Source organism: Molothrus ater, chromosome 5, assembly GCF_012460135.2.
Source record: "Molothrus ater isolate BHLD 08-10-18 breed brown headed cowbird chromosome 5, BPBGC_Mater_1.1, whole genome shotgun sequence".
Classification (NCBI taxonomy): Eukaryota; Metazoa; Chordata; class Aves; order Passeriformes; family Icteridae; genus Molothrus; species Molothrus ater.
Genome location: NC_050482.2, coordinates 6,076,526 through 6,101,959, shown reverse-complemented (window position 1 = coordinate 6,101,959; position 25,434 = coordinate 6,076,526). Strand labels below are relative to the sequence as shown.

Below are 25,434 nucleotides of genomic sequence, written 5' to 3'. Positions count from 1 at the left end.
CAAGAGTGGAGGCATTTCAACAAGCTCATGTTCAGTAGGAAAAGGATTGAGGTTTATACTAACCCCTACATACATTCTGCTTTTACTATTCCCATTATTCTACTCTTTGCATGGGGAACCTAAATAAACCAGAACAAAGATTAATTGGAGCTACTTGGAAAATTTGAGATCTATAAAAGAATTTGAAACACAGTAGCTAAAAGTGTAGAGGTGTACACCTCAGTACACTTTGTTCAAATGATCATGCCTTTTGCAGTTGCAAAAGTAAATCTGGATCAGAACAAAAAGATAGGAAGTGAAAAGGTATCAAGGTTGCATGAGGGGAAGTAATTTGGAGACAAATCAACCAGCTTCAGTTTGGAAATGAGACTGAAGGCTGCTTCAAAGCTAACATGATCAAGAATTTTAAAAAGAGAAATCAAGCATTTGATTTGTACAGAAGACGCAGAAGAGTAAACTATTTTAGGGTAAAATAAGATATACGTATCTGATATTAAAAGAAATAAATTTTTATCAGAGTTCTACTTCATGCAAGTTAATTATATCGTAAGGAAAAAATATTTATGCTTCTCTATTCAGCATCTACCTCAGTAGTAAACCAGAAGCAGTCTGAGACACAAGTGACCTTGATTCTACTGTTGTGCTACTTTCAACATATCCATCCCTTGGAGGGCCTTGATCTCCTTGACTAAGAAAATAAACCCACTTTCTAAACAAGGTTTTACACACAGAAAGAAGAACCTACACAATGCCCACAAGTCCCAGAGCAGTCCCAAGGCAGACCCAGAGCTTGATGCCACAGAATATTCCAACCAGCACAAGGGGTGAGAGCAGAGGGCATTCAGCCAGCAGAGAACCTCTTCTCCACGGCCCACAATTTAACTGCAAGTGCTTTGATGCCATTAATCAGATCAAGACGACTTTTTAAAAATAACTAAGAAAAATAAAAATAGGAGGATAAATTAATACCTTTAAAGCCCTGAAGGCAAATCAGGATAACCCCACAAGGCATTGTTATCAGCCATAACCTTCTCTCCCTTTCCATAACTTTCTCTCCATTTCATAGAGCACTGTGAAGCTAGGAGCCAGCACTTGCACTAATTGGGAGTCCTAGCATGCAGCTACCAAAATACTTGTCTTCCAGCAACCCCGGGGAGAAGCTCACAGTTGTGTTTCATAAGCAAAGAGGAGAATCAGACTTAAGCTCTTGTCACACTGAATATGTCCAATCAACATAAATTCTTTGTCTTTATTTGTTCGCGGTGCGTTTGGATCACAGATACAGAGTGCTCTGAAATCAAAGGGAGCCTGCCCATCGACTCAACGAGCTTTGGATTCAGTCCTTAATTTATTTATAACAGCCAGTCTTTCTGGGACCTGAATATTGGAGCTGATTCTAAACCACTCATTTTCATTGAGTTTTACCATCAGTTTCATTGCATAAAAAGTCAAGTGCTTTGAGAAAAGGTTGCGATCTACTGAGGTCCCTGTGTCTTCCTGCAGCATCACCTACCTTGGTGCTGTATATATTTACTGTAAAGGGGAATGATGAAAGTCTCACTTAAAGAACAAACTGCTCACACAGAAGGTCTGTCAAAGTTATAATTTGGGAGGATTGCTTCAAATGTAAATCCTACTGAGTCTAACCAGGTCTTCTTTCAGTGCTCGACATTCCTGGCTGAAACTCCCCAGCCTGTCACATGGAATTAACAGATGCCCTTGAGAAAGGCATGTTGTGTAGATCCACAGTGATTTGCATTGGGTAAGTAGGGCAGCTTGTGGTTGTGGGAAAAAAGAAAACAACGTGATAGTATTGTATTTGGTTCACAACTTGTAGACAAGACTGTTTAAAAAACAGAGCTGAGAGAACCTACTAAAACATCCATTACGAAAAAAAAAAAAGAGCAAGAAAAACTATACTTTGTCAAGCAACAGATCCCCAGAAGACCTAGAAAATCACAGTCAGGGCTGATAATTCCAGTCTGCTGGGTCAAAGAACACAGACCAGAAAGGCTGGTCAAGCTTTCAGGGACTTCTGAAATTTGAATCACTATCTAAATGGTAAGAATATAAAATCATTAAGCACTTCAGATCTAAATTCTAGGTGGTTCTCTCCCAAGTTCAATACACTTCTCTTACTTATCAAAGAAGGAAGAAAACAAAGTAAATGTTTTGCAGGTATTTGTAAGAACCTCATCTACCAGAGAAGCAGGGAAGGAATCACAGTGGTGTTTTTGTGGATATTGAAAGGATGGTGAAAAGGGAGAAAAAGGCAGGATGGTTTTTAATTCACAAGGTAGAAAAGAGCAGGGAAGGCTTCCTGCTTGAAACATGGATGGATCAGAGCAGGCTGAAGGCTTCCAGCATTTTAAACAAACATAAGCTGGGCAAATTGCATATTTCAGGGACAGAGAAAAATATGGCATGAAGTGGTAAGAGACTGGAAAAAGAGTTTTAGCTATGTTGATGGATTTTTAAAGTGCTACATGCTATGCTTCTTCACTGATAAAAAAAATCCAGCTAGATCTATAAGGGTTTTCATTATTTACAGCACATTATAGAATTGAATAAAAAGGCTGTTTGCTGTTCTTGGCAATGTGATTATTTGCTGTTAAATATTTACACCTTTTTTTTTTTTTCACCAAGAGTTTTGGGAAAGAAGAGGGAAGTTGATTTATTTATTTTTAAGTTTCTATAAAGCCTTTCAGGTTCATGTCCAGAAATTTTCAGCAGCATTTTTGCATGTTCTGGGATCTGGGGCTTTGCTGAGCTTAAAAATAAAACCTTCATTCCTGTTAACACAAATGATGCTCCATTTTTTAAATATAAAATTAATTTTAAATGATCATTTTCTCTGCTAAGTAATCCTGAATTTGCATCTTATATGAAAGCCTTGCCTAAATACATACCTTTTCCTGCTCCACAATATTCATTTTACCCAGAGGCCTGGCATCTCTTATCTCCAAATTCACTCTGGATATGTGGCTCCAAACCAAACAGGAAAATCAGAGGCCTGAGTGGTTGAAGTCAGCAGCAGTCCTCCCTGCTGCCTTTCCCCACTTGAGAAGAAATGGAGAGCCAAGGGGTGCTCAGAGACCTTCAAATCCTCTGAAGGCCAGCAAAGTAAAGGATAAGCATCCCCTGATGCAGAGGTGAGGACAGAGAGAGCAAAGAGGCACAGAATCAGCCAAATAGTCTCCAGCTCCTGCAGAGATTCCAGGCAGCAATATGGGCATCTGAGCAAGCTGAAAATTGCTCCTTTCTGAATTCCAGAGTGTATCTCTTGCTACAATTGGCCTGCTGTTCATCAACACAGAAAAACTGAGGCTGCTGCAGGGACCTCTTCCCAAATCCGATAATCTGTGCATGTGGGGGAAGAAGAAGTGACCTGAAGGAGCCTGTAACAATACTTTGAAAACACAGAAATCAGCCAGGGCTCTTGAAGACTCTTTAGGCCACATTAAGCCTTGTAAGCTTGCTGGAAACAGGTCTCATTCCTCTATGAATGCTGGTTTCAAAGGAAGGGTTTGCATTGAAGAATTGCTGCTGTCTTACTTTCCAATGACAATGAGAAAGAACTCTTTGTCAACATCTATGTGGCCACATTGAAATAGTCACTGCAGGAAGAAAAAAGGCTCAAAAATAGCCAGAATCAGACCCTGAATCATTACATTGTGCAATACATACTAAAGCCTATACAAAGCTTCTTCCTATTCCAGTGAAACACCCTAGGAACAGCAAAGACATGGGAATGGTAAGAAGAAGATATTGGAACCCAGAGCTTTTCCTATTCTACACAGCCTTGTCTTGAAGATAAATAAATGTGGTCCACAAAGTGAGATACTAGGCTGCACTTAGGGGACAATGAAATCAGGCAAACCCAATTGTTTTAAAAATCTGTAATATAGTGCTGGACTTTCTTCAGCTATATCCGAGCACAGTTATGAAGCTGCTGCATTTACTCTCTTCTCCACAGACAACAAACCAACTTAAAAGGGGAAGTTGTACTCTATCTTCTGCAGCCAAACAATAAAGATATCTGTGAAAGCTGAGAGCCCTCAGGCACTGAGATGAATCCTTCTCTCTGGCAAAGGGAAAAAGATTTGACAACAGGAGTAGAACCCCCCCTGCCCCTACCTGAGATGTGTGAACATGCCTCAAAAGAATACCTGCCCAACTCAAACTGACTTATCTTCCACTTCATCATCAAGACAGGCACTCTGCTAGCAAGGTAGAACAGTGTCTGAAAAGTTATTTGCCTCATGTTTCCATGCTGAAGTTCACTCTGAGGCGAGCAATGAGAAAAAAGCTGCAAAACCCACGTACATGACTGCAATTCATGGCTCAGAGCTGGGCAGCCTGGCACAGGATGCAAAGCCCAGCATTATGCATTCCTCATTCAAGCCAAGCTCCTGGAAGCCCAGCGGAAGTTTGGCTTGAACAGGGACTACAGGCTATAGCTGGTAATAAAACATCAGATAATAGTGCTCTACGCGTCCAGAGAGGTGATCTTTTTTCTAAGAATTGCTTCACTTGTCATTGATTTTTTCACATCCTGCAAAATTAAATGCTAATTTTATTCCTTCCTCTTCCCCCTGGTCCCCTCCCACTCAATACTGATCTCCAGGAGGAGCTGGCAACACTGAACCTGCCAGAAAAAGCCAGTGCTCACCTGGCAATCCTAAAAATTCAGTGCTTCGAGGAAGAAGTTGAATGATGTGGGTCAGACTAGGACAAAGGCAATGACTTCTGCATTTTTTTTTTTGCCTGGAGAATTCATCTAGATTATCTGTGGTTATTCCTTAATTCAGTATTTCTGGCTTTGTGGTCAAATCTTTGAATATCTTCCCAATCAAGATATTTTCTGGAATCAATTTTAAAGACTAAATGCATACCTAAATAGTCACTGGGATTTCATGAATTCTTTTTTTGTATCTCTGTTGGGGTTTTTTTCTTGTTTGTTTGCTTGGTTTTTGTTTTGGACAGCAGGGGTTTAATATAGTTTGGATAGGGCCATTAGAATATGAGAAACTGGTTTCTAAGCAAGAAGATCTTGGAAGAAAAAAATGAAACTAAATTAAGAAAAAAATTGAAAGTTCATTCACTGACTAATCAAATTATCAGCTTTTCTATATGTAATAGAGAGACATTTCAGATAAAATGAAAGAGTATTTTATTTCCCTGGAAGACACAACAAGGGGATCAAGTTCACTAAAACTCATGGTGAAATGAAGACAAACTCCAACTATGTAAATTGCAATTTCTAGAGCATCTTGTATGAGAACAAGGTGTAGAACAGGGTTTTCTCTAAGCAATAGCCACCGGGCATGGAGTATGTTTGACAACATTTCAAACTCCTAATGCTTGTTCTACATTCCATCTGTGTTGAAATATAAAAAATATATAAAAGCATTTATTGATAAAGGGCAGAACCAGATTTCTCTCTCACTAGCAATAAATTGCAGGCAAAGGCTGACAGAGCCAAGCAATTGAATGAGCCAGGAAAAAAAAAAAAAAGAGAAGAAGGGAAAGGATCACTTGATTTTGTAGATTTTCAAATGCAGTTGTCCTCTTCCAGAAGCTAATAATTTTCAACTACTGGGCCTGTTTCAGGCAAATGAAGTGCACTTATCTCACACTAGGCCAGAAACCATCACTGGACCAAGTGCCCCTGGAGTCAACAACAAGTGGTGGGTCAAGCAAGCTGCGGATGTTTGGGTTTGTTTTTTGGTTTTTTTTTTGCATTTCTGAGCAATTCAGTGGTGCAAAGCTTTTGAGGAGCAAGAAATGGGAAGAGCACTTACATATTAAGCAAGAAGACATTGTCACGCCTTTGGAATAAGAGGATGATGGATTTTCATTATTTTTCAGGGTTATGAAACAAAAGATTTCTCTTGTCAGCTGTGACTTGCAATCAGACTGGAGCTGCTTCAAAGCACATGGGAGGTAGGAAGAGAGTACAAGGGAAAGCACAGTAAAACCTGGGACTGAAAGGGTCATAGTTCTCCTGTCACAGAGATACCCAGCTCCACACACCAGCTACAGGGTGCTTGTGTCTGGATATTCCTCTCAAAATCTCCACTGCTGTTGAGGAGTGAGTAAATTTTAGTGGACAGTTACTGAAAAAGTTGTAAATTAATATGGCAATGAATTACTACCTATGACTGCTGGGACAGTGTTAAGCATTTCTGCCAGGACTACATTTTCCTTGTCACACTAACCCACATGGAAAAAAGGAAACAATAATAATAATAATAATAATGAAAAAAAAAATCAGTAGATCACTAACTCCATTTTCCAGAAAGAGCAATAGCTACATCTCTGGAATAACCATGGTTGTAAACTCTAAAACCCCAGGGTAAGATCCACACAACAATTTAAGAAATAAACAGGGATGTGAAAATCATAAAGCAAAATTCTCAGGTTGCTGCTGCTGCTGTTTCCCTGGCAAACCTGAAGTGGCTCACTATGCACGGGCTGAGGGGAAATCAAGGACATAAATTCCCTGCATGCTCCTCCACAGGGGATGAGTCCATGCCTGATGCAGTGGGGAGCAGGGCACAGCTGGGCACAGCTGGGCATGGTGTCTCCTTCCAGGGTAACCTGGACACAGCTCCCTGCTTCCAGAATAAGCTGAGCAGAAGTGGGCAGGAGCACATCCCTTCCACCCTAACCACAGGCATGGACTAAGTCTCTCCACAGTACTAAGCCCCAAGTCCTGCCCTCAGCTGTGACAACATGCTGCCCCTGATAGTAAGCCATGGGTAAAGTCACAAAATATGGCCCAGGAGGCTGGTGCAGGATCTTCCTCACAGCTCTTACACCAATGCTTCTTTCAGAGCATCGCTTTTGAACTTGACTTCAAGTGTTGCCACCATTTGGCAGGCAAGGGAGAATCCATCCCAGGGCAGAGAACACACTCAAGATACTCAGCCTTCTTCAGCTGAATCGTAAGAGGCAAGAGAACACAGCTGTTCTCATCCATAGAAACTATTTTTTTATATTTGTGGAAATGGAAAGAAAAAAAAAATCACCAAACAGGCACTATTGGTACAGTAGGCAACTCCTTTGTGAATTGGCTCATTTAGGCATTCATTTAAACACAGTAATTAAGATTTAGCAAAACAGAAGCTGCTTTCAGATGTCATTTTGAAGGCCAGATGATCTCCTCTTTATTAATATTATAATTTTAAACTATTGTCAGCTGAATTTTCAAGAATCAAGCTGTGAGCAAAGACAACACACTACTGAAGTGTGTCCTATTTACGTAACCCAGTCTCAATGAAAATGAGAGATTGGTTATAAATCTGTGATACAGAGGATGGAGAACTGCACCACTAAATCTCAAGGTGCTTTATCTGGATGTTAGGAGGGAATTTATACCTTCAGCATCTGCCATTCACCTTTTCTGTTTAACACCATATGGAAGAGCACAACAGCATTTAATGCAACATATTTCTGAAAACCTTTATGAGAAAGCCAGCAGCTTACTGCAAATGAAAAATGAAATCCTGAAGGGAACACAAGCCTTCTCCTCCTCTCCACAGCCACAGAGAACGCAGGAACGCGTTGGAAAGCAATTAAAGTATGATGATTCTAAAGGGGAATAATTATTTCACAATTACTTGAGAACATTACATTTATTGCTCCAATTAGTTTTTATTTTCCAAATAGGCATTCTTGTTCCTGCATTTTTCTTGTACCTATGAAGGTTTTTCTTGTTCTCCCACTTCTTTGCTAAGGAAAACTGAGCCTTGCTTTCTACGTATATTCCCTTTTTTGTGACTTTAGCCTCTGGTTAACCTTGCCCTGCCACCAGTTTGTTTTAATCAAAGGAAATCATGTAGGAGATGCAACATACTTTGCACCTATATGAACACAGAAAAAAATAATGCCCTATAGGAAACAGTGTGTGGAAATGAAGAAAAAAGAAAGAAAACCAACATGTTGCCTTTCCACTTTAGAAGGAAAAAAGTTTTTATTTGCTTAAAGTATAAAACAATGATTTCTCTGCAGAATATTGTCTTGCCCAAGTGTACTCTATGTATTCCAGGTGCTTTTAAAAATGAAAATATTTTGTACACCTTTCCCTGTATCGATTTGGTCAAACATTTTTATATTAATCCATGAATTAATCATGAAATTTGAATAGTCCAAATGCTCATAAGATATCAAACATCCTAAAATGCCAATGAAATATTTAGAGTTATCAAAGTTGTTAGAGCAATCATAACTGATGATTAATTTGGATGATGAATACGTGTGGGGGAGGCTTAAAACTTGTGAGATCGTATCATAGGAAGTGAAAGATATATTTAAATATTGATGTGCTGAGAGTTATCGTAGGTTAACTTCTGAATGAGATTCTAGAAAAGATGATGGGGAGAAGGACACCATGAAATTGTAATTGCTTAATAGACATGCAAAGATTTATTTTCCTTTCTGAAGCTCCTTGGCACTTCTCAAAAATTTTCTTCTTTTTTTGCTTTGCTTTTCCTCAGTAGTGGCCCAAGGAATATGTCACACAAGTAATTTAAGTAAAAGTCATATTACTTAAAATAAAGCTATTACTGAATCAAAGATAGAATAAAGTGCCAGTATAAGGATGAGACAGTGGTCTTAAAAATGCCTGTCTATTTTCAGTTAGGAAATCATGATTTGATATTCTAGATATAAAAAAGACCAGAGAGTGGAAAAATTATTTTCGACAGGATGTTGAGTTTCCCTGCAGTTCAGTTTAAAAACATAAATTTGTTATGTCCAGGTTTTGCTTAAAAAAAGTCCTATATTGCAGGTTTACTGCAGAAAATGAAGTTCTGGATTTTAAAATGCAAGCATGTCCTGTGAATGATGACATTTCTTATTTATTAAAGAGCAAGTACAAACAAAAATATCAAAAATTGATCTTCACTGGCTTTTTAATCAGCATATTGCACGTATATCGGATTTTGACTCATTTTTGATTAGAAGAGAAAGAAATTCAAAGGCTTCATATTTTTTCACATTATTGCCTGTAACCCGTGCAGTTGCACGCACACTGTTGAAGCATAATGTATCTTATTGGCATTAGATCCAGCTACCAAAAATTAAAGTAAAATTTGAGTTGGTTTCAGTAGTAACAAACACATGAAAGGTAATCCCAGGCACTGAAATGTGGAACATGGAATGGAAAAATCTTCTGTGGTATTGCGGAAATCAACATGAGGAGGGGTTACAACAATGAGTATTTAATCCTCAAAGCAACCACTTCACAATCATCCAGTTGGCATGTACATGTGAGCCAGTGAAATCAGCAAATTACACTGAACTCAGATTTTATAACCTCACTTAGTAACCATTAACCCTCTCCTACCCTGTCCAGATACACACACATTTCATCTGTATGTTTCACCTACGTGTGTCTGAGTATTTTCCTCAGAAATGCCTCTTCCCCACAGTGCACAACAGCGGTCAAACAATTCCTGATCCTTCCCAGAGCACTCACCAAGCAGGGCTCTTTGCAGGCATTTACCATGGTTAGAGCATCCAGCTTGCCATCTGTCCTCAAAAACAGAAGTTCATGCATTTTTATGCTTCATATCCTAGAGTATCTATTTTCCAATGACATGTCATTAATTAATTTTTACTAGTAAATTGCCATTCAGTCACTAACCAGGTACACTGATGCCATGCATACAGTTTAATTACACACAGTCATGCTCAATGTATCTGATGTTCTATTTTATTCCTGTTTAGCTATATAGTAACAGCAGCAAAATTTGAAAGCAAGCAGCATTTAAGAGTTATTAACATTCTCACAGAGGTAAGAGCATTTTAACTTTGCAATTATCAGGCTGGCAGTTGACTTTCACACTAGGTATGCACTGAAAGTTATTCCTTGAAAAATCCCCTTTTTCTCTCACATTGAAATAATGGATGATTCTGAGAATAAATCCCTTTACAAACATTCTTTTAATGGGCAAAGAAGAAGTGTAAGTGATATTGTATGCTACCAATTTCCCAAAACATCTGATAAGCCGCCGGCGTATTAAAAAAAAAATCTAGTTTTGCCAATTTGTGCTGTGAAAGAAATGTTACACGTATATTTTGCTAATTGCCTTGCTCTAAAATAAGCAATTCCTTTCTGCTAAAGAGTGAACTGAGCTGCACGGAATGGCTGGAGCAGATGGCGAGGTTAAAAGTTTTGTGCAGCGTGGTAACTCGGAGCGTGCTCTCGGATGCTCCGCGCCACCCCGCTAACGCTGCTGGCGGCTCGCCGCTCGCCTGGGGGGGCAGCTCAAGGGGAAGGTGCTCGTGTGCCCCTGACCCCTGATGCGTAATCAAACTGCATCCTCGTCAGCACTGATTAGCCCAGAGAGTTGGGGACTTGCAAATAAATATATGTCACCACTTGGCTAAGAAGGACGAGGTAAAGATGGTTTTAAACAGCGGAATGGCAAGAGTGTTAGAAAGGCAGTGCAGCAAAGCTCTCAAACACAGCATTTAGTTTCAAGACTATTTTTGTTAGAAGCTCCCTGAGTTCATGGCAATTTAGTGTCAATATTAATTTGCATGCACGACACAGGATCCCTTGAAATCATACCATCTCCACAATTAGATCAGCAGCAAAGCAAGGTTTGGTTCATACAAGGAAGCACATCACATCATGACCACTGATGATACAGGAGGTAAAGTTTTTTTCCTTCAAGAGATTACTTAGTCACCCCTCCCCCTCAAAAATGCCAACCCCTACAAGTGCATTTAACAACTCCATTATCAAACTTCTGCATTTCAAGATCCACTTAGGTGCTGACATTTCTCTAGACTAATTTTTGTATCTTTGGACACACATTAAGCTCTGCATCTAATGAACACTGACTGTGTTTCAAGCTGTGTTAAGATATATTATGGATGCTTCACAGAGAAAAGGAGTACGAAGAGAGCAATGCAGAAGAAAGAGTTTGACGTGGTACTCCCCCACCTCGAGGGGCAAATTGGAGATAAAGTTATATAAGCTTGAGTGACAACAGGGCATCATCAGCCACAGTTAATAGTGCCTTTGAGCTTGGAGATGTTTGTTAGCAGGATCTTTTCTGACTGCCTGGAAGGACAGCGGGTAGAAAGTCTAATCAAAGCTGAGATGATGAAAACAGGGGGAAGTTTGGCTGTGGCAGGTGCCTACAGAGGGCTGCAGAGCAAGAGATACCAATGTTCAGCTGCTACTTTGTACCCTAATGAGCAAACCTCTGCGACTTCTCTGCAAAACAGAAGAAATTGACAGCACCTGTACCAAAACCAACTAATGCCAATAAAATCTGTGATTTTACAATGGGAAGAGCAAAACGCAGCACAGAACACTTTTGAATCTAAGATCACAAATTTAAGACAAGAGGCAGCATTTACACACTTCGCTGTCCTTCAAGGACTGTAAAAATAGTGTAAGTCACCAAGTAGCTTCCCCCCTGACTCTTGCCCCTCTCCCACACACTCACTAAACCTCAGCTGTCTGAACAACTGGCCACTACTGAATGACTCCATGCAGAACACTGCTGGTGCAAGGGAAAGACATTCCACCTCAGAGAAAGTTTGGTTACCAGTAAAAAAGGCAATAAAAGTCTGAATAGCCTTAGATGGGGGCACAGTATGCAACCTGATTTGTGCAAATTGCAGGTGACACTCTCTGCTGCACATACGGGTTTATTTACACTTGTAACTTAAGTGCTGCCTCAACCAGAACAGCTTCAGTGCAGAGTCAATGCCAAAGCCTCTCGCTTTATTCTAATGTAACTCAAACCACGCTTGCCATCCCGATGAAAGAAGAAAAAGCAACAAAATAAAAGATACTTTGGATACTGTAAAACAATGCAGCACAGTCCTTACACTTCGTATCTTTCAGCAGATGTCTATTTCATCATTTCTAGTTTTTACTTTTTCATACAAAGCTTAGGTTACCTGAAAATACCTGCCAATTCGCAATGCCCAAGAGGATGATAATAGAAACTTTCAAACCGAGATTAACAGAGCAGAGCCGGGCTAGGGGAATACTTCTCCTTCTGAAATTCCAGCATTCAGCTCCTTCCAATACATCTCATCCCCACTTCAACTGCATGTAAAACAACCATCCTCACCCTAATTAACACTCTCCGTACCAGGCAGCTGTCGGGGACGGTATGGGGGGGGGGGGGAACAACAAACCGCCAAATCCTTGCGTTCTGCCAGGTACTCCCAGTGGATGCTTAGCATTTCATCTGAATTTGAAAACTGATGAAAATTTGCGGGGGGTGGGGGGGTAGGGCATTTTTATTCTGCCGGGAAGGGGTGATAAGGCACGGGTGGGTCCGGGCTGGCTGCAGGGGACAGGTGTCTGTGGAGGGCTCCGCTGAGCACGGAGGGGAGAGCGCTCAGCTACGCGCGACCGACGCGCGTTTCTCCACGTTGCATCATCATCATCATCAGCGGCAGCCGAAAGCCCCCCGCGCCCGCCGGCACCGACCTGCGGGACGCTGAGCACCCCGGGAGGGGGCACGGCACGGAGACCACCAAGAGACTTGGGAAAAGGGGGGGGGGGGGGTGGCTCGGGCTACGAGCCCCCCTTGCCCTCCCCGGGAAGGGCGGGCGGTGCGGGAGGGAGCCGGCCGGAGCCGGGGGCTCGGTGCCGGGCGGTACCCGGAGCCGGGGCGGGGTGGGGTGGGGGGACACGGCGGCAGCCCCGCCGCCACTTACATTCTGTCAGAGACCAGCAAGCGGCCGTCGACCATCATCTCCGGAAGGAAATCCAGCTTGAACGAAGAAGTCATGCTGGGCTCCGGGGGCGCCGCGGCGGTCGGCGGGAGGATGCGGCGGGGCGCGGCGGATCCCACAACTGCGCCGGGCGGCGGAGCGGCAGGCACAGGTGCGGAGGCCTCCCCGCGGCAGCCGCCAGCCCCGGCAGTTGTCACATTTCTCTCCCCCTCTCGGTTTTTTCCGCCAATCCCCTCCGAAATCGACTGCTGAGGCAACTGTCGGTGGAGCGCCAGGTGCTGAGCGGGGAGGCGGAGCCATCTCCCCGCTGCGGCTCCCCGTTAACCCCTGCGCCCCCGCCGCCCCGGGAGAGGCCTATCGCCGCCGCCGGGCCGGGGGCTGCCCTCCCGGGGCTCCGCCGCTCCGCCCGGCCCGGCTCCGGGGGCGGCCCGACCCGCCCGGCGCCTCCGCAGCGCTGCCCGGCCCCGCGGCCGAGCGGGGTGAGCCGAGCCCGGCGGGGCAGCGGCCCCGGGGCGGGCACTGCCCCCTCACACGCCGGGCACGGCTCCCCCCGGCGCGGCCGGAGCCAGCCCGGGGGCACTGGGGATGTTTGGTCAGGGGCTGGGTGCAGGCTCGCTCTCCACTCAAACTCCTGCCATTCAGACCTTGGCAGTGTTTTAAATGCTCAGAGTGATGTTACTGGCTGGCGAGAGAGTGGTAGTAACTCTGTCCTCGCTGATCAGAAAGAGGGATTTGAATAACTAATGACGGCAAATCCTTTCTCGTGGCTGTAACCTCCCAAAAACCCGCTCCCAACCTCGCTGCTCTCAGAGTTGGCCGCACTCGGAAGTGTCACCACCAAGACGCGCACAAAATTCCACACATACAAATAGCTGGAGGCCCCCCCACTCCACGCCACCGCCCCCTGAAAATCTGTATAAATTTTCCTTTCCATCTCCGAGACCTGCTTGCTTCAATACAAAGCCGCTCCAGGCGAAAGAATATTAACATATTTACGAAGATTACTAGGTGATCTGAGCAGTCTAGACAGACAGAACGTTCCTCAACATTGTGTGTGCTTCTCCATCTGAATCTCTCCCTACGTTTTATAATTTGATTTGTTATGGATAATCAACGCTTGCAAAAAGTAGCAAATGCAAATTAAAACCTACTATGCTTAAACTTTTCAAAGAGCATTCTAATATAAAAACTAAATTGACATATAAAAAATGTGTTATCAGTCAGGCCAAGTTTTATTTAAATTTTGACCATTGTTGATTTCATAGGGAAAAAAAAAAATACAGAATGAGCAAGTTTTTAGAGTCCGGTTTCTTGCACTAGGAGACTTTCTAATTTTAAATAGTTAAAAAGGAAGAAAACCCCCTCAGGCTGCTAAAATTTTTGCCTACTTTGCAAGACTAAAGAAAGAAAAGGTTCACTTGGCCCTCAGCATAATCCCCGTAGGACAGCTGCAATCCTGAACAGATATCTATAGTGTTATTAATCTGCTCTGCTCTATATGTTCACATACTGTCCTCGTCACCATGGCACCTAAACATCCCCCTAGAAAGGCACAAAGCAAAGCTATGGCTCCTCTTTACTGAATTCATGGTGATTCCTTTACGCCACCCATCCATCACAGTGCAGGACTGACTACACAGTGGATAAAAAAATTAAGTGCAAAGTCCAAATGAAAGGAGAAACCAGCACAACTTTCTCCAGCTGGATGCAGCCACCTGGTCTTTGATCTGAGGCCTCCATGGTGGTTAATCCGGCCCAGAGCAGAGTTGGATTAACTTTCAATTTTAAAATCTTGCCACTGCAGAAGGGACAGGTTTTAGCTCAGAAGAAATACGGGCAGCTCAGTGAGGATGAGGATATTCTTTTAACTAAGAAGTCTCCACCCCCACTTCGCCCTGTGCGGCTGGATCTGCACCTCTTCATCACGAGTTTTTTTGGTACATGCTAAATCTAAGGGACTTCAGTCTCACCAGCCTGTCACTTCTAAGGACCACAGTCCCACTGCTGCTGACTGAAAAGTAAATCCACGCTTCGCACAGGATGCAAAGAGGGAGGAGGAGAGAATCACAAATAATTTTGCTTAAAATCTGCATATGGAATAGAGAGATCCTTATAAATTTGCCCCATTATGCAAGGTGTAAGTGCTTAAAAATGCTTCATTAAAACGTATGTTCTTTTGAAATATTTATTTTCCTTTTAATTACATGTGAATTAGCTGGAAGAAGCTGTAGGGAAGCCCTCTTACTGACTTAAGCCTTCTCAGCAGTTTGTTAAATTCTAGCCTCAAATCCCTTGAGGGAATAGTGGATTCAAAGCAGCTTTTAATCATACTATAAGGAGGGTGAAGTAGTATGTAAGTAGGTCATAGAGAAAGCATTACAAGTGCATAGGTTATTGCTTTATTTAACAACTACAGTGTAACACACTTTTCAAAGCACATTTGCTTTTGCCATTTAAAAGTTAGAAGCAGGAACAGGGTCAAATGCAAAAAGGAACCCTTTCCATAAAAGATACTGAGATACGACTCAAGGAGAGCTTAGAGGGAAAAACTGCATTCGAATAATTTGGTTCTCAAACATAAATTATGTAGTGTCTGTGTATGAATTAACTCTCGATGGCAGAGGGTAAGTGGTAAGAAACTAAAAATCCTGATTGTTTCACACACTGTTACAGGCTCAGCTCTGTTATTTGTAACATTTATGTCAGATTCTTGACTAGCACATGTGTGCAAAATAGCAAGTTTTATTAAAAATTAAGGGAAAAGTGGAAGCTCTGATGTGTTGCTACAGTACAGAGAGAAATGGGGAGTGAGAGTGGCAAGTGAAACTGCATTTATTTTCACAGCATAAATCAGACAATGGCTCTAAACACTGGCTTAGAGTAGCTGCATTGTTGCTGCCCGCCAATATTAAGCTTTTTCAACGGGTGGAGCATATGGCAGTTTTGAGGGAGGAACCTAGAATTTGGAATCATCAATTCTTGGGCTTTAATCCTATTCCAGCTACAAATGCTGCCTCCTATCCCTCCTCCCCTCATTTCAGAGGCCCAGACCCTGTTTGGCTCGTTTACTCTGTGTCCCTCAGTTTCTCCATCCGTCTGAGTGGGGCAGATAAAGCAGTTCCACCTCACCTTTGCAGATTAGTCACTGTTCAAGAAGCTTTTCAAACACAGAGCTACATACAATTTCTCCAAACAACTCAACCTTTGAAAATTGCACACCCCTTCAGAGAAAAAAATCCAAAAAGAAACTACAAAAAGTTCAGCTGCAGAAGGCCAGGATTGAGCGGGTGACTTGGGTGTATGAGCTCACTCTGACATCACTGCCTGTGGCTTCTTCAGTGAGTGACAAAGAGAGCAGACATCCCCTTCCTTTCCAGACCCAAATCCAATGTGTAACTCACATCACATCCCCCCTCCAGACCCCCTCCTCACCCTATAATTAATTGCCATTCTTCTAATCAATTTGCCCCCAAGTTTTGGGCCAAGGAAATGCTACCGTTGGAAGCACTTCAAGGGAAAGTTTCTGAATGACTTCACTCTCTCCCAAGCCTGCAAGGCAGTATGAAGAGAGTTCAAATCCTCTGCTTTATTCTCCCCTAAGCCAATGAACATGCTTGGGATTCAGCTTATCTCTGGCATCAAAGCAAGTTTCTAACAGAGGCAGCAGAAGCAGAGTTCAGTGGCGGGCGGTGTAAATTTGGAGCAGGCTCGAATGACTCCAGTGGAATCACTCAGGATCTTCCACTAATGCGAGGGGGAGAAGGAATCTGGTCCAGCTGGAGTTGGTGAATGCAAACGAGGTGGTTGCTGTCTTCCACAAAGGAATAACCTTCCAGGCAAGCCATGGAAGCCTGGAAGTAGTGGTGTGACTAAGAGCAGGCAGTGCAGCATTTTGGTTTGTGTAATGGGATGTGAGCCTACCTCCCTATAAGGAAGGGAGCCCTTATATCAGCCTAAATCTTAGGAGAAGACTTCTGGAGGGCCAAGAAGGGGAGGGGGCCTGAAGAAACAGCAAAGCAAAGCACACGAGCACTTGGGCAGGACTACAGAATGGTGTAAAAATCATTAACAATTAGAGCAAAAAGTAGTGCATTTCCTTGAAGGGTAAAAAGTAATGGGTGCAATTCTACACCATTTTACCATTTGTGATTACCTGGAACAAAACTGTCTTTGTCAGTTATGTCTAATATTGGAATAAAAATTTGAATTATGGAACCGTAACTTTTCAGTAGGGATTTTGTATTTACAAAACCAAACACAAAACAGTCTTCCACTCATTTGGAGGAATAAAATAACTTGCATAAAACTGCAATCCTTTTAAAAAGAAAATGAAAATATTGGTTAAAGCTGATCAATGAATTTTAAGTATTTAAAATAGTGCTTGTGAGGCTCCCTCCGCTTCCGTAGGCTACTGTAGCTCATCAGTAATCTTCAGAAATAAACGTCATTTAAAATTAGTCCTGTGAAAAGGTCCCTCAAATTAAGCATTTCTAGAGCTTTCACTTGAAGCGCATTGATATTATGTAAACTTGGTTGCTATAGTAAAACTTCCCACTCACTTCTCTTTTTTTTTTCCCTTCCTATTTTATACCAGTGATGAGGTGATTTCATCCCACTGTGGGTAAAGGGCCTTTGTTCCCTTTTGTGGGTAATAACTCAATCTTTCCTAAAACAATTAGGCAACAAATCATGGCACGGGGCAGATACTACATGGAATGGAGGTTTTTTTTGGAAAGGCCTTTAATTTAGAGGGACACCCTCCTTTTTGAACAGCACCAACTACATGGGACAGTCAATCATCATCCTCAGGTCCAATCCAACCTCTGCTCCAGCTGGGCTGTTCCTGAGCTCAGCACTACATTTGGAGAATACTGAAGGAAAGCAGAAACAAGCAAATTTTTGCAAGACCAAGTCTTCCTGTCCTGTTGTTTATTTGCAGTCCTATTGAAGAGCATCACTATTGATCCACAGGTGTTACCCTTGTGTTAGTGCCTTGTGCATATAGACACAAGACCCAAGCTTTTGTCAACCCAGTCTTATCTTGACTTGGTAACAGACATTATTTTTTTCATTTTTCTTTTTTTTTTCTAATGGATTACCTTATCTTCTCACCTGCTAACTATCAACAACTACTGCCCAAAAAGGAGAAAAACTGGGGTACTGCAAGCACTGGGCAGACCTGATTTCTTACTAGAGAGCAGACATGTTATTTATGGTAAAAAAAGACACCTTTCCAAAGAGGGAAGAGGGAACTGAATATTCTTGGATTTGGCTATTATATTATCTTCATGTGAAAACCTATAATTTAGGACAGGAGAAATCACACATCTGGTTCTCTTGTCTGTGTTGCTCCATCCTCACAATATGCAATAGCCTCACCTATTCCTTCAAAGAGCAGAGGAAAAATCCCACTGTAAAAAAACCCTTCCTCCCTGCCATCTACACCCACAGGAGACACAAAAATCTCTCTGATTTTATATAAATTTGAGTTTTCTGGAGAGTTTTGCCATTCTGGAGAGGCTGATTATTGGGAAAGAGGCGGGATGAGGGAAGTAGATGATGAGGATGGCCTGGATCAGGAGGGCATCTCCAACTGCAAACACCATGGGCAAAGTTAAGTGTGAAGTTCTAATGTGGCATCAGCAAAGAAAGAATGTGGGTAAGGGACATCAAAAGAGACAAGAAGCCAAAAGGAGACTTATTTTTATAAACAAAATGTGAAGACCTCTGATCTGAGAGGTTTATTACAATATCTGCATTAACCTACTGCACTCCACTTCTAGCAGCAAGATCCTTATGAGCTTAACCTTCATCCTCACTTCTACCACGTGTCTTTCTTTCTTTCACACTGCAAATGATTGGATTTCACCTTAAACACAAATTGTGGCATCTTTAAGGTAGGAAATTTCACAGGTCTCCTTTTTTCATTTGTTCATGAAGTGCCTAGCATACATGTCAATCCTCAAAAACAACAATCACCCTGAAAATATGCAAAGTAGCTATCTTTGTTTCACAGACAGAAACCATTTAATATCAGACATGAAGGACACAAAGAAAAGGCTCCTGCAGTAACTATAAGGCATTTGGATGGACAGAAAACTGCACCATGCCTGGTTTTAGTAGTTTGGGTGTTTTCCTCCTTAAATTAACGGTGTAAGAATTGCCACATAAGGCAGATCAAAAGGTCCACGTAGCCCATGACCCTGACTCTGATAAGGGATGGAAAGAGAAAAAGCATGAATATGGCAGGTGATCCTTCACACCTTCCAGCAGCTGGTGGCTGAGGGACTTCCTAGAGTCAAGAATGGCATCTGAACCAAGATGTTTAACAAGCTCAAGTCACTGGTTCAGTTTTCCCACTAATTCTCTGTCTGAAAGGAACATTGATGAAGTCACATGTTTATTTTTCCCAGAGATACCTGTTAATTGTGCTGTTCTTAATTTCAGGGATTTGGGGGTCAGCACAACAAAGAAGAACACTGATTTTCTTTTCTGAACCAAATCATTTAACCAAACTTAGTGTTAACATACAGTGTTTCACTTTGAAAGGTCACAATAGTTCATCAGCAACTTTTAAAGAAAAACTCAACCCCTTGAGACAAAAACTTTGGAAGGGAGGAGTGCTGGAACCATGAGGTTCCTGGGGCAGGCATCTAGTTAGGCATTGTTTTGTGAGAAAGGCTCTTTAGGAAAAATTTTGGTCACTTTGGATTGCTTTATTAAGGGGTGGGGGTTAACTGAGTTTAATGTATGTTCATCAGCCGTGCACAGACAAATCTCCATATGATTCATTGGAGCAGCACTGCAGAACACCTGGTGTTGCCAATGCAGTTCTGTTAGTGTTTTGTTATTTTTAAAGGGGGTTATATAACTCTCTCATTAAAATTAAATGTGGGCTGAAATGATGCAGGCAAATTCTCAAGCTTCAGAGTGAGCTTCTTCCTCACAGTTTAGCAGAAGATAAATCTTTTTTAGGCAGAAGAGAAGGAAAATGAAATCAAGAGGTTGTAGCATTGAATTTAGAGTCTCTAAAATTTTAAGTTTTCTGATAACTCTCTGTTTCTTTTCTAGAAGCCCTCAATCCCTCAGATGCTGACCTGCAGCTTCCAGGGAGGGCAGGTGCTGGATTTGAATCTTAATTTCACTCTGTAGCACAGCCATCCTATCATCCACAGATATCTGCATGCGCAAGGTTCAATTTCCAGATGATCTGTGTTTGATTACCATTACTTTTCCCTCCTCTATTTGTAATTTTCCCTGTCCTCTCTCTGATTTTCTAGATTTTTTTTCCCTCTTCCTCAAACTCTCTGCTCTCTCTTGCTCCTGGTGACAGACTGTTGTCTGGCATCCTCAAAGGCTGCTCTTGAGGATGACCTGCTGATTTGCTGCCATGGGAACTCCCGAGCAAGGACAGCATTTACCCCTCACACACCGAAGGGCACAAGCAACAGTTCCCTGTGTTGCCCTTCTCACTGGTTAAAGTTTGCCCTCCTCTCTTTCACAAGGGGCATTGGAAAGCTGTGCCTTAAATAACCAGAGTGTTGCAGCCTCTGCAGTGTCCAGCAGCAGCTGAATTATTTGGAGGAAGGTGGAAAAGTCTAATAACTGATGTTAGTATGCAAACTGCTTTTCAAAACTAGTGGAGAAAAAGCTTGGGCAGCAAAGCATGAGAGTTGAGGAAAAACCCTCTCTCATATAATAGCAAAAAGCATTGTAAGTGCTTTATTATCATATAACTGCTGTTTTAAAACTTCCTGTGCAATTTTATTGGTAATCTTATTTCTTTGAATCAGAGAGAGTTAACTTAAAAATAGGTTGTTTTACCTGAATAAGGGATGCAGGGTAACATCAGCACACTGAGTATGCTACATGGAGAGACAACCAAGTAGTTGTCTCCATTCCCCCACCCCCGAACACAATTTTTGGGTGTTTTAATTGAAATGGAAGGATCATTTTTACTTGGCTGCATTTTACAGGGCAGCTTGTGATCCACGCTGTGTCAGCCTTGTCAGTGCACTGGCAGATTTACAGCCCCACGGTGCTTTCCTGCAAGCACAGGCTCATAGCAGCCTAATCCAGTAACGTGGGCTTAATGCACAATATAATTTCACCAACCACCTAGAAAGTGAGTGCAAATCTGGGAGTCTGTGCTTTCCAGAAATGTCATTTTAGTCATTAGTTTAGAAATGCTGAAGATGGATCTGACTGATATTAGCCCAAGGAATGGTCACTGATCCTTATACTATCAGAGAAAATAAAGTTGTGCGTGAGAAGAGCTGAAATCCTTTTTACATCCTGCTCGAGCTGATTACTAGTTATGCTATCTCAGTCTCAAGACTGAAGTGAGAGATGAGAACATTAGAGTCCAGATCAAGATTTACAGAAAATTTGTGAGAATTCCTGACCATTTCCATCCAATAAAGATAGTTAACCTTCAGTGCATCATTAACTTGCTGAGAACGGTACTAAAGCGACTTTAATTGACACATTTGCTTCTGCTGCAGGGTAAAATAACACAGAAGCAATACAAAACGTAAAAAAATAATAATAAAAAAAAAGCTTTTTGTCACAGCAAGAATGTTAGAGGGGGGAAAACAAAAAAAAAAAAATCCAGTTTTTATTTCCTCTGTGTGGATGCCAGCAGTCTTGTTTCATAAACTCCAGTGATTCATCACCATCCCAGGCAGCCAATCATTCTGCAGGTCAAGTAGAAATGGGCTGTAGAGCCAGCAACTCCTGCTGCCCTGATAATGCATGTCATTCCAGGCATGGCGACATGCTTTCTCAACAACTGCCATTTTCAGTTACCTTTTCTATGGCTGACATACAAGTAAATGTGTTGGAAGCAGTAAAACAGTCATAGGAAAAACAGTTGCAAAGATAAATAGCACTTGCACGTGATAATCTCTAATGTCATTAGAAAGGAAAGAAGGATGTGTTTTGAAATAGGATTTCTCTCCTCTGAAAGCATCATTTGACTTGGGGGGTTTATATGTGTGTGTGAATGAGAGGGGGGGTTTCTGTAAGTTGTTTTTTTTTTTTTTTCTTGAATTAATATCCAGATATTTGTCTTGGTTAAGAGGTACAACTAGAGGAAAAGGAAAAAAAAAAACAAAACCGACAACAAAAAAACCAATGCAAAACCCAAACACCCAGCATTAAATAAAAAATCTTCTTGCAAGTCACTTGTGGAAAAGGTTTTGTACAGCTGGATTTTGTTTGAATTCAGTAATGCTCACTTTAAGAAACACAACTGCTCTAATTGAGGGAAAAGAAAAGGATTTTCTTCAGTCATTTCTTTTCAGTCTTTATTCCTTGTCATCTAACTTAAATTTCATGAACTCCTTTTTCAGTAACTGTCCTCTGAATCATATGTAGTTGAATACTGTTTTGCAGATGGAAACTGAGTGGGAGTTTTAAGGGCACAGGATTATAGAAATACACAACATCAATGAAAAATGTTTAAACTTAAGTGCACACATGTATGCGTGCACACATATATATGTGTATTAGCAACACAGCATGTGTAATTTATGTACATGTACCATGTGAAGTCCCTGTGCCTGAACACAAATGGAGGGAAAAAAAAATGTTCCAAATAACAGTGCTGGAACCAGATTTCAAATGCATAAGATTATCCATATTAATTTATGGTAATCTACAAATGAATGCAGCAGAGACAGTACAGGTTATCCAAAATGGTACTTGCATTTATTGAGAGACGACCACAAAATATCTTCTCGACAGATTTAGTTGCATCTTCTAATACCCCCTGAATTAATATCATGCAAAATACAAAGTACAAGCTATGTTTCCCCTTTGGAATGACTGGCTCTTGAAATGCCAAAGGAAAGCCAAATGTTTCTCTCCACACAAAGTCCTCCTAGACATCTTGCTTTCAGATTTCATCAACTTAGGTGTTTTCAGGGCTGTAAGCAGTGAACTTTCCATCAGCGGCATCTTCAGCTAATTAACCCTCCTGATTACAATAATTAGTATTGATTCACTCCTGAATGACTTCTTAAGTATTCAAGCACAATCTACACTTGCAGTAAAACTTCTAGATATGAATATTAATTGAACACTTGCTTTGTTTTTCAGCCCCAAAGGTATAGTTTGTAATCTTATATAGAATAGAATCATAGAATGGTTTGGGTTGAAAGGGACCTTTAAAGGTCATCTACTTCCAACTCTCATGACACGAACAGGGACAGCTTCAAGTAGATCAGGTTGCTCAGAGCCGTGTCCAGCTTGACTGTGAATGTTTCCAGGGATGGGGCAGTCACCACCTCTCTCTGCAACCTGTTCCAGTGTTTCACCAGCCTCATTGTGAAAAATTTCCCCCTTATGTCTAGCCTGAATCAACACTATTTTCATTTAAAGCCACAATCCCATGTCCCATTGAAACAGGCCCTGCTAAAAAAAATCTTTGCTATAAGCCCCCTTTAGGTACTGAAAGAATGCTCCAATATCTCTCTGGATCCTTCCCTTCTCCAGGCTGGACAACCACAAGTCTTTCAGCCTGTCTCCTTAGAGGAGGTGTTCCAGTCTGACTGTTTTTGTGGCCCTCCTCTGGATCCAATCCAACAGTTCCATGTTGAGGACTTGTTGAGGACTCCAGACTTGGAAAAGATGCTGCAGGTGGAATCTCATGAGGGCGTGGTAGATGGAGGGAATCACCCTCCCTCAACCTGCTGGCCACCCTTCTCCTGCTGCAGCCCAGAACACAATTGGCTTCCTGGGCTGTGAGTGCACATTGCCAGCTCACATCCAGCTTTTCACCCCCAAGTATTTATCTGCAGGCAGATCTCAGTCCCTTCATACTTAAATTTGCTGACAGAACCGTGTCAGTGTCATCTGCTCTTAACAAAGAAAATATTAGCATGTTGATGATTGTGGCTCATGAATGTGAAAGTAATTAAATAAATAAATACACACAAAGACTCCAGGCTAATAAATGAATATAATTCAATTCCATTTCCCTGTGGAAGCATGGAAAGCCACGTCCCAGGCTAAGATCTGCCGTGCTCTTTCTCTAACAGGTAAGACTGAGGGTGTTCATGTTTTGACATTACACCTGGTCATTGCAAGAACAAATAACAACTCATGTAGAGTCTGAATTACCTCTCTTAGCTCTGTGTGGAAACAGATGTTGCCAAGTTTGACAACTGCAAGGCACCACATTGTTTTGTGAATGGGTGAGATTCAAAACAGGCAGCACTGAGGACACCTCCGATGCTCAGGCATAAGATCTCTAAACCTATGCAGTCTTTCAAAAGCCATTACTTTCCTTAAACATGCTAAGAAATTACTTGTGCTACAGCTTTGCTTCACCTTCTTTGATGTTAATAATAATTGTTATGGCTCAGAAAGCAATATTTCAGTAAATATGCATAGAAAGATTTTTTTTAAGTAGGATTCACACAAACTAATTCAAAAATCAGTCTTTGATGTGAATGCAATGTGAGAAAATACCCTTGGAAAAACACAAAGTAATTTTCAATCCAAGACCAAAAAAAAAAAATCATGGTATATGTATTTCATGAAACATTTTATCCGAAAACATAGAAACTACAGTAAGTAAGTTTGGTAGGAACTCACCTGTGAGCAGAGAGCTTAGGAAACAGTTATAGTATTGAATAGTCCTTAAAAGTGGTGGCTGGTTTTTCTGCCCAGGTGTCTGTTGGTGCCTGCTACAGAAGTGGCATTCACGCAGCTCTGGGCTATCCCTGAAGGGGCATTTCCACATAACTGAGAGTGGGGGACTCACGTTATTGCCACTCACAAAGGGCAGTAGCTGCTAGAAAGCTCAGGCTGCTGCAACATGACATGATAGAAAAATAACTTTATAAAAACATGCCACTGTTTCCACCCTGCAGTTCAGGCAGAGCAGAGCGGTTGGGAATGAGTTAATGTTTGTCTTGAAAGAAGTTCTCTCAAGGAAGTGAATTATGTCATGGTCCCATAATATTAAACACTATCCTTGCTTTCTTCATGTTTATGCACAACACACAGCATGCAAGCACCTGATAATCCATAACCTCTTGGCTTCTCAAGAAGTATTTTATGTGATATTACCTTTTTGTTCACATAAACTCTTTGCTATTGGTTTGCACCATCTCAAGACTCGAGGGAAGAAGATACAATGACAAAATAAAAGCAAAACAGCATAGCAAGTATTCAGTCTCCCCACCAAATATTTTTGTGCTGAAATGCATGCTTTAGAGGGCTCTGACTGCTACCAATAAATCCTCAATGTCTTTTTGTTTTAATTAAGGGGTCCAAGAGACCCCTCAACCCATATAAATCATGCACTAGAGTCCAGTTTTTAAAAAAAGAACAAAATCTCTACTATTAATTGATCAAAGCAAAAACCAGAAGCCACTGATAAATAAATCTTTTCTCTTACAAAATCATTAAACTTATTGCTAAAAGCAATACATTTACTTAACATGTAAAGTATTTAAAGACTTGAAACAGTTTAAGAAACTCCACAGAGTAATGGCAATTCATTTTATTTAAGACCTAAGCTGCTGTCCAAGTAGTAACTCAAAATTTTTCAAAAGCTTTGTAACAATTTTTTTCTCACAATGCATAAGGTTCATTTTTCCAAATTCAAACCCAAAATTGTTAACTGTTTTAATGCTAAACGATGGTTCTTGAAACAGAAAGATAATTTAGGAAATGTCATCTGAATAATTTTTTTGATTAGGG

General features: G+C 41.5%; 1 protein-coding gene across 11 annotated transcripts in view; it reads right to left on the bottom strand.

Annotated features, from left to right (window-relative positions):
* Positions 1-25,434, bottom strand: part of CELF2 (CUGBP Elav-like family member 2) — a 548,864-nt gene that overhangs the window by 231,593 nt on the left and 291,837 nt on the right. For 2 of the 11 annotated variants that reach the window (XM_054515013.1, XM_054515014.1), the window contains exon 1: positions 12,703-12,972. The exons of 6 other annotated variants lie outside the window; for them this stretch is intronic. In XM_054515013.1, the coding sequence (XP_054370988.1) occupies positions 12,703-12,776 (74 nt within the window). In that variant the 5' untranslated portion in view covers positions 12,777-12,972. Of the gene's footprint in view, positions 1-12,702; positions 12,973-24,321; positions 25,085-25,434 lie in introns of those variants that run through there. 3 more of the 11 variants (XM_054515017.1, XM_036401556.2, XM_036401557.2) reach the window with 3 other exon arrangements.